General features: G+C 45.7%; 1 protein-coding gene across 1 annotated transcript; it reads left to right on the top strand.

The window, feature by feature from the left end:
* Positions 1–7,036: 7,036 nt before the first annotated feature.
* T265_06134 (hypothetical protein) lies at positions 7,037–10,041 on the top strand (the record flags this gene model as incomplete). Its single annotated transcript, XM_009171327.1, has 2 exons — positions 7,037–7,086; positions 8,641–10,041. The coding sequence occupies one exon, from the start codon at positions 8,641–8,643 to the stop codon at positions 10,039–10,041; it is 1,401 nt and encodes a 466-aa protein (XP_009169591.1).
* Positions 10,042–10,375: the final 334 nt, after the last annotated feature.

Raw genomic sequence — 10,375 nt, forward strand, 5'->3', positions numbered from 1 at the left:
CGTCCTCACAGTTCACTTTCACTGCGAGGCTGCCGCTGGATCCCCAAAGGGAAGCTAGAGTTTTTCCTCACCAGCTATTTTCACTTGCATAACTCTTATACGCGTGCACGTTCATCCAGGAAAACCTTAAACAATTTATATACGGAATCAAGAATATCCAAGAGAATGCCACTATTAGGATTTAGCCAGTCTCAAAATCCCACGCCTGTCTCAGACCTGGTTCCCGATTTTTCTGTCCTAATTACCACATCCTGGCACGTTGCAACTTTGAACTCTTAACCAAGCATACCACATCCAGTTCGTTCGCCCTTATCTTCTGATTTGGAGGGTGAGAGAGGTCAAGTTCAGATGGGTTCAGTTCAGATCCGTAATTATTTCCATGAGTTCACCAGATCCCTTGACATATCGTTTCATCAATTCTCCTTGATGTACGCAAATGAGTTACTTGTTCTAAGATGAGATATTCTGGAAGATCAGACTACAAGCGATTTAGTCGTGCTACTTGGAGCGTGTTTCAGGGTTGTGAATTTCAAATTGCTGCTGCATGATAGATAGGAGTTGACGTAAACCTCATCCTTTTGGACGAGCCAATCGACATGGTCAACACACCTAACTACCTCAGCTGCTGCATCAGTTTCAATGGCTTGGGAAATGACCCAGTCGTCCACCGAGTTAGGAAGGTCAGTGTCGCCTTTAATAACCCCTCAAAATCTACGGTTTCGAAATGACAGTTTTACTGTCAAGTGTGTAGCATGCGCGACATAGGTACGTCGTCTTGGGCAGAAAGTAAACTGGTGGAAGATAAACGAAGATCTTCAGCGTCTGACTATCGGTCTCGATAGAGTTTGCCGACTTTGTTGAGAACGTGGGATCAAGAATGGCCGGAACATCGAGCCTCCAAACGCTCCAGTGTACTCGACGGTAGGTGTCCTTTGGAAACCATTAAAGTCGTCCTTAGTACTCCATAGAATGCTTTCAAGGGACCCGCCGTCATGTAGACTCTGCTGAGGAATTCCACTCGTTCCCAACTTTGGTGTTTCTGCTAGAGTGAAAGGACGAAAGGGATCATAACCGGGCTGACAGTCCACTGATTGTCTCGGGAAATTAACGGCAGCAAGAACAGAAATCTTCTCTGGTTACTGGTGCGGATGAAATTACTCTGGTACTCCAACGGATACGACAGTGGTGTTGTTTAACCGTTCTCTGCCTTTATTTTGATGTCATGCAGACCGCTTTAGCGTTGTAGAAGATGACGTTGTACCTAAGTTGGACAGTGCTCAGGTTCAAACCTGTATCACTACCCATGAGTCCTTTTGCAAGCATTCCCGTTCACACAACGGCGTCCCCGGAAAGCAACGCTCTCCGCCTCTCTCCCCGGTGGTAGGTCAACCCCCTAAATAGGGCTATATGCCGGTCTATGGTGAATATCATAGGGTCAGTCTGCTCGATATTGCGACCGAAATACTTGCATCCTTCCCACTGTGAATTTTCACTCGTTGAAGACATAAACGCATAAGGCCAGGTCAAGGAGGTCCTCATCCTTGAAGATTTTCTGTAGACCAAACATTTACACTACGCCTGACCTCAGGACACCGACGCAAGTTTCAGCAGTCTATCATAGCATGCTTCGTGGACTATCCTGCGCCCTCCACTGGCACAGGTACTCTTAATTATTCAGTCATTTACATTCGTAGGACATTCTGGTGTCCATTTGGAAGCCCTAATCTGAATGTTGAACATGGGGTGTGATGATGATATCATCGACAAATTGGAAGGACTTCAACCCATACTAGACAACCCACTATTCAGGTCTTTTAGGAATGGTATTCAATGATATGAATAACAAATTCTACTTAGTTTGGGTCTATCTGCGAAGCCTTGACCTAGAACAAGTTACTGTATTCAGATACCTGGACCCAACTACCTGCTCTACGCAAGGCGAAAGAAAAGCTTGGTTCACAGTGCTAGACGTGCTTCCTTACATCTGAACAATACAGCGTTTAGTCTCCACAGTCTTCATTAGGTCGCGATTAGTGCAAACTCGGTAGCTGTTAGCCGCCCATGGACAGGTCTCTTCAGAGATCGACTCCTCCGGCCTCGGGAGATGGTGGCTTAAAAGCAACAATATCAGAACGTCGCAGTCAAAACAACCTCCCCTGGCTGTGGAGCCCGGGTGGATGTATATCAGTGGTCAGGGACACCAACAGACATGGCCCAGTCATATATCATACAGCGGTCAGGTACCCCAAGAATACCCCAACAACCGCTTTCTTAAAGTTCAGAATTTTGAGTCAGTGTTTGGGAAGGGCCCCTGAACAAAATCCTACCTTCTGCCACTGCTCTGTGGGTCAAACTTTCGGGTCAAAGGCGCAAGATGGGATAGCTCAACTATATCCTCTTCCTCTGCCTGGGCAACTGGTAATAATCACTCGCCTTTACTGGTTTTCGTTCACTGACTCCTCACATGTCCCTCACCCAAATCCTGCCTCATTTAGCTGTCAACCACCTAACCATTGCTCCGTACCTAAGCTTTTGTCCAGTAAAGGAAATCAAAATATACCCTTATCAAACCCAAGGGATCTATTCCACTTTGCTACTTTCAAGGTCTGTACGCTGTCAAATTGGACAGCAAGTAGCTTTTACTCAGACATAGGCAGCTCTTAGGCTGAGAACGACAACTTATATCGAGGTTTGTCTAGGTTACTCCGGTCAGGGAGAAGTACATGTATCGTGATTCTGGCAAAGTATATGAATGCACATGTCCTGATGCAGCCCACTTTGGCTGCTGATTCTGGGTTGACGCTCACCGCACAGATAACGGGGAGCGGCTTCATTTATGTGCTGAACATCACTTGTTTCCATCCAGCACAGGCACTCATTGTGTGACTTGGAAGCCACTGAATGGTGTGGACTCATTTGGACTATGTGACAATCAGTTACTGGTAAAGACCTTCTATGCAAGATTGTCATTCATTTTGGAGTACACCACTGGACTCCGATCACTGCATTGTGTGGGCACGCGTACCCACTTACTTTCCCTCGGGTGCATGCCGGTTTGCGCATAGCCACTCAGTTGATTGCAAGGTATCTCTGTAGCTCAACATTATCGATTTGAGTTGGCTTAGAAACTTTCAGAGCTCAATGTACAATTGTTGTACTGATTATTTGAGAGAGGTGAAAATAGCCATCCTTGCAGCGTTTGACGATGTCTGCCCCAAATCGTTCGCCCACAACGGACACTGGATCTCATCAGGCTCATCACCTTTGAGTAGAGCCAGGAAGACTATACCAGCAACGAACAAATATGGTTGTGCATGTATGTATATAAAACACCAAATAATGAAAAGCCTAAGGATTGACAGAGCGCTCATGGATCGCGAAACCCGGGGATTGGAGAAGGCTTTTGCTACGCACCCTGTTTTAGATAATCCGATCAAGTGTTTTGAGAAGGGCGGGTGTGGGTGAAACCATTCCCCCAAAATGACAGAACCTCAGTTAGTTCACGGACACTTCGTCTTGAACGATGGGCTAGAGGATTTCAAGAACAGTTCAGCTGTGCCTCATCAAATCGTCTCCTGGAAAGACCGACGATATTGCTGCTCTTGGATCAGACACTACAAGTGCCAACTATTTTAAATAACCTAAATACTTCTGCTTCATAGTTCGAGATGCGCTTTGCACGTGCAAAATGTGTGAAGTGTTACTGCAGTATTGAATGGGATTACACCCAATCGGCGTGCTAGATAAGTTCGTCTATGTGGGCAGCGGAATAAGTCCCAATGAAATGGCGAGAGAAGAAATCACTTACCGAATTGTGAAGGTCAGGGCAGCGTTCGCTAATCTGTCACATTCGTGGTGCCGACGTGGCATTAGCCTGCCTATCAAGAGTAGAGTGTACAACGCGGTGGTTCGATCCGCCCTACTTTAATGATCAGAGACGCGGTCGTTGCGTATGGAAGATTGTCGGGCGCTTTCTCTGTTTAACCGTAGTTGCCTCCGAAGCATCTCATGAGTGTGGTTGAAACATCGAATTTGTAATGCTAAGGTAGACCAAATGGTTATCGGGTAAGTTCACTCTTCCTCGAAAGATCAGCTGGTAACACTCCACAGGTTACGCTGGTTAGGCCATGTACTTTGTATGCCAGAGAACCGTTTGCTTCATGGAGCTTCATTCGCCCAGCCTCTTTTCAGATAGAGATGAAACAGGGGCGATCAATCCAATACCTAGCAACGAAGTGTGAAAATCCTTATCACTCAACTTAGCTGCGTTGGTAGATGGCGTCTCTCTGGACGGGGACAGCGAGGCAAAACAATCCAATGGTTAGTTACCCTAAATGATATGGTTGTGTCATAGAGGCAGTGGTGGTCTTACATCAAGGCCATCGCCTTCATTGTGTAGCTATCACTCCTCAACCACATCGGAAAACAGAACCATTCGACGTCAATGAACTGATTGGAACGTCGCTTTCAACGCGTAGTTCTAATTCCCTTATTCTTGAGCGAATTTCTAGTAGCTGTACCCATTGCATTTCGATGCATAGTTTGCAAGCTGGGTGGACTGAAATGAACTTGGGTAACGCTGGTCAGAGCTCTTCTGACCCGACAGCCTGGTAACTTTTCAAGACACAGATTCATGACGACTTCATAAAATGGAGTTGAGTCTTGACTGACGTTACCGGTGATCGAGTTGGCTCGGTGGTCAAAGCGCTAATTCACTGACCGGAAGATCCTTCGTTCGAACCCGACCTCTGCAGCTCGACTGCTGATGTCTAAGCTTGGGTAACCCGGGCGGTATCTCAGCCCTGGTGCTTCCTTCGAGTGGCATGACAGCTAGGCACCGGAAGGGTGTTACAGCTGAAGGATTGCCATTTACTATTATCAATGCTCAGCTTAACGGGCTGAATTGGAGACATGTGAAGGGGCCATTCAAAATAGGATTGGAGATTATCCTTAGCGATCCGGACACTGTCCTTTGCTGTCCTTGATTAACTCACTGGCAGACAGTATCCTAGATAGATAAAGATAAGGCGTTCAGCTGTAGCACCCTTCCGGTGCCTAGCTGCCATGCCACCCGAAGGAAGCACGAGGGCTGGGATACTGCCAGGTCGCCCAAGCCTAGACAGGGAAGTATCCTAGACACGGCTTCACAACCAGGTTGGAAGAGATACCGCGCATTCACATCCGCATTACCCTTTCCCACTTTTTGATCCCTCCGGTTGCGTCATGCCTCTCACACAAAACCTGTTCGAGCTAACGTCTTACAGACCCTATAGCCGAATTGTATTCTGAGCCCTATAAGATGCAGTGGCTCCTAAATACGCACCAAGGAACATGCTATATATAGGAGTCATAGAACTTCCAGGTTGTATCGATCGGGCAGCACGCAATTAGAAACTCAAACGTTGATGGAATGCATGTCGGGAAAGGTGAATAACGTGGTTATTCGAAATACAAGATGGGTAAACAAAAAGCTCCATAGTCCAAATAAGCAGTAATTATAAGCTATCTCGAAAAATAGGCTGTTATTAGATATGGCTGCTAATCGGTACATGTGGTGTTCATATTACCAATTTCTGTTTAGATTTAATGAGGTGTAGGAACCTCAAAATTACTATGGCAAACTGCCACTGAGTTCTTTCCCCATCCATTTGTATTATTTTCTCCACGACAAATAAATTATACTTGTACGGCGGCGAAGCATCAGTGTTGAACACTATGTTGTCGGTGTTGATAATGATCGAGTACATGGATGCAAAATTTGCTAGTTTGTTGTTGATGTCTTGGTATACTCCCTGTTTCGCTGTCCTATTCTTCCACCTGTTTCCGTTACCCTTCGGAAACCGGTATAGTTTTGTCCACCGGGTCATGGCTGTTTTTAGGCTTCGCTGATGGTTCCACTCAGGTTTTAATTTTACTCAAATCATAAGTGGATTCAGTTGCACGTGTCTAAGGTTCCCACAGGACTATTATAACGGCGCAGAAACAAACGAGGAGGAAATTAAATTGCAGAAGCCATAGCTCGCAATTGTGGATCCTGATGTTTTGAAAATAAGCATTTAGGCGCCGCTTAGAAACTTCCATATAGGAACGAGGACTATGTAACTGCACTTCAATCACGTCCGTCTTGGCTCGTTCGTATGCGCTTGGTGTACAAGGTGAGAGTACGTATAAGCAGAAGCTCGCGCACAGTAAAGAGCAACCATAACTGGGTCAAATGATCGGCGGAGTCCGAATATAAAACAAATACTTTGTCCAGAGGCATGCTTCTTGAGTCAGCTACAACTCTTAGCATTCGGGTATCCCAATGCTCATAGAGCGAACCGCTTTCGGTGTTTTTATATATTGAACCGACAACTTGGCTTTGGTGTTGACACCAGGTTAATGGAAAATGATGTTGAGAGTTCCGTAGTCATTGGAGGTGAATCTCGTTGCACCTAAGCCGCCGATATTGCTCAAAAACTCTACCCGGGCTCGACGATTAGTAGAACATAATTTGCGCTCGTCTTTGAGAAAGATCGGGGTATTTTTCCCACTAGCACAAAAATTATCTCTTTTGCGCGAATAACAACAAATAACAACACGGGCGATGACAATCAGTGTGGTCATTTGACTATTTTTATCACATCAACAGTCAGTCTCCGTCTTGATTGTCTGTCATTTTCCTGGAGAAAAAGATAGGTTTTACGATGCTGGAAAATCCGGTAAAAATTTATAGACCTTTTTCTAACACGAGTATTGATGGTGATAGTGTGTCCTACTAAATGTCGAATCTTCCGAAATTCCAGGTGTGGTTTCAAAACAATATGAGTAGATTTTTCATCCAACGAGTACCAAATTCCTTGTGACAACATGTTTCGAAACGTTCGCACAAACGTTGGTGTCACTTTCTGAAGCCGTGTCTTCAATCCAACAGATAAGAGTTTCTCTAAAGCGCCGATAAAACCCTGGCAGTTTATGTCGACTGTTTTGGCAGCACTCCCTTTTTGTGTTCGGTCAATTCTAGCCACCAGTTTGTGGAGGAGGCTGCACCAGAATTGCCCACCATAGATCCTTTTCCGTAACCAATGTTGTTATCCAAGAGGAAGTGTAAGTTTGTTGCTAAGAAAGTTACGGGTATGTAGTGGGCTTTGTCCACTTGTTACAAATCTTTAAGATCAGCGTAATACTATTTATTTTCACGTGAGGAAACAGCACTGTCCATCAGACAAAGCTGAACAATAACCTGTGGTTCTTCCAGATTTTCAAACGATGACTCTGGATCCTTGGAACTCTAAAGGTTATTTGCCTATGAGACACCTTACCTCTTCCGTACAGCTTTAGGTGAAAATCAGCTAGGCCAATTTAGTTGGATTCTAGGTTGTAAAAGTGTGGGAAGACCGATGATTTTTCCCTTCAGCTGTAATACCCTTTCAGTGCCTAGCTGCCATGCCACACGAAGCAAGCATGAGGGCTAGGATACTGCTAAGTTACCCTAGCCTAGACCGATGTCTGTAATACGAATTCCATCCCTGCGGCATCCTCGTTCGTTTTTGTTGATCTTTGTGCGGTAGTCATTAGCGAATATACACTCATCTGCAAACTAATTTGGTTCTTTCGAGAGACTCACCTGGAACCCAGCTGAATCCCTCGTTTATGATGTTCTCAGGCAACTGAATGTGCTGCACCAGGCCGCCTCATGTTTCAGTCGCTACGATATTTGAAATATCGCGATACATGTATATTTGTAATGTACCACTCATAAGGTTGCTGATGGATTTTCAGCAACCTTTGAGTAGTACATTACAAATAAACTTAACTTCGCTACACGGTATATTGTCTCGTCTATGCAGGAGTGTCTGTTGACGTCGGGCTTCGTCCCCGGGGACTGGTGTTGTCCACATACGCAAATCAGCACATGTATATGGTGCACGCTTTTATGTAGACTACATTAAGCCTTTCCCATTCTACTTTATTATCGTTCTGAGGATCCTTTTGAAGTGTTGTGGACTTGTCTGCGCATGTCTTTGATCTTAGCTACTGTGGCCCGAAGTGTCTAAACGAACAGAGTGTACCTGACGTATGGAGCGTATACAGGGAATCCCGGACGTTTACTCCAGCTAGGTCCACCGAGTCGTAGCGCTCAATTGTAATAGTCCGTGCATTGTCAGGGACTTTTAAATGAATTCCAGCATTAAATGGCTGGTATGCCTAAATACCGTTGAACCACACTGGTGTTCATTATTAGCTGTATCTTGGTGAACTGTGGAGGACGTTTCTCGCGGAATCTAGCCAGTAAATATAATTTTTCAGTATAAAGTGTCTGTTATGCCTTGAGGTTTAGAACACTTTTGTGTGATGAAACTGTTCTTATCTGGTTTGATTTGTATCTGGAACATTTTCGTGCTTTTGGACAGAAAGTTATCAAACCCGGAATATTCCTGGTTCATCAAGGATTTTCACGTTTGTGATCATCGCCCACCTTGCTTTATGGCCAGTTTCCTATTCGCGGTTCTTTTTACTTCTTTCCGAATTCTATACTGTTTCCTTTTCCGTTTCAGCCAAACGTGCCTTGGATTTATCGGGTTCATCGCAGTTCTGCCGCCTACCCTTATGTGTGCTTTTCGCTCTCACAGTGACCGAGGACCTGGAGACAGTACTATAATGGACCGCTTTTCCACCACCTATTCACGCAGCTACAGGCCATTTGATGAATTTCAAAGAAACATACCTCTTCGATGCCTAAACGGTACACAGACTAGCTCCACAATTTTAAACGGCAGTCGATCACCAGGCGTTGCTCGTCTCGCGCGATGTTGGCCATCGGATTTGCCAACAAGCCAAACCACTTCGTTCGCATCAAGCATTGGCGATACTTGTAGTAGTACAAGCACATACGCGATCTACCAACCACCTTTCACTCGTAGTGCGAATGACGATGACAGCCCGGGCTTCGCCCTACCTTGGGATGTGTCTAAGCCAATCATCGATAAGCAACGTCCTACTCCTCCTGGTATGTGTGCCAGTAGCACCACAGCAAACCGTTTAGGGTTTTCATTTGACGATACAGTCACCAGTGGGTTAAGTTCAATCTCTACCTGTGCAACCAACAAAGATTGCACTAGCTCGTGTTCTACGGTCATATCAGCTGACAAATTGAATGCGTGTCATGGCCTGTCGAACGGAGTGACTGAAGATCTGACCTTTGCCACAAAAACACCCTTACTGTTTTGCGCTCCACAAGCAAGAACATTGCCAACAATCTCCAACGCAATCGGGTGTAACTCGGATATCGGATCCGATCTGACGCACGGGAATTGTCGAAAAATCCCTGTGACCACAGAACGTGCTCTCACTGTCAATCCAACTTCACCTCCACCAGGTTCCCAGCTCGATTTCTCACAAATGTATAGCCAGGTTGCACGTATTAACAACCATCTGTACTTGAGCAGTCTGAATGCACTCACCCCCGATCGGTTGCGTCAATACGGCATTACACTTCTCGTTTCTGCTATGGTCGATCCTCCACCAGCGCAACTACGTAATGCCGTTATCAGTTCAATGCACGTGCCTGTTGAAGACATGGAAGGGGCTAATCTTCGAGCCCACTTTGATCGAGTTGGAGATCGGATTGCTTCCGAGCAGCGCCGAGGTGGTCGTACTTTGGTTCACTGTATGGCTGGTGTGTCTCGATCCAGTTCCCTCGTACTCGCCTATTTAATGCGCCATATGAATATGACCTTAGCTGATGCCTATCAACATGTCCGGTCCATTCGTCCATGCATCCAGCCAAATCCAAGCTTCTGGAGGCAGCTGCTTGAGTACGAAGAACGCATTCATGGTAGACGATCTGTCCGACTCCTTCCACCAGTCGGTTACATGGGCAGTTGTGGTATCAGTCCAACAAGTAGACTGTATGCAGGAGATCGCCCATCTCCCCGAACGTCGCATTTGGATATGTATTCCCGGCCAACGTCAGATCTGCTTCCCTACCGACCTATTACTTCCGTGCATTCCTTGGATTCAGGAAAACCATACATTGGTTGTCGTCAGCCTTTGGGCTAGCCACAAAAGCATTCGTTTCCTAATTAGAGCATTTACGCACATCGCACGATGATGTAGACCGACACTGCTGTGGATAAGTTCTCATGCTCAATCTGTTTGAGTAAATGTAGCACTGCGACCTTCCGTACGCCCTTAGATGTATGAACAACATTTGTGTACTACCCCGTTGTCAGACGGTTCTCACCTCACTGGCCTGCCCTTGCATTATCCTCTATACGAAAACAGATTCGAGCTCTCATCGTTTCCCTCGTTTTCTGACACAGAGTATTTGTTTACACTCAGTCCTCGTTTGTATTCTTCTAGAACAGAGCATCGAAACCATTTTTTAAAGTTT

This window comes from Opisthorchis viverrini, assembly GCF_000715545.1.
Source record: "Opisthorchis viverrini unplaced genomic scaffold opera_v5_122, whole genome shotgun sequence".
Classification (NCBI taxonomy): domain Eukaryota; kingdom Metazoa; phylum Platyhelminthes; class Trematoda; order Opisthorchiida; family Opisthorchiidae; genus Opisthorchis; species Opisthorchis viverrini.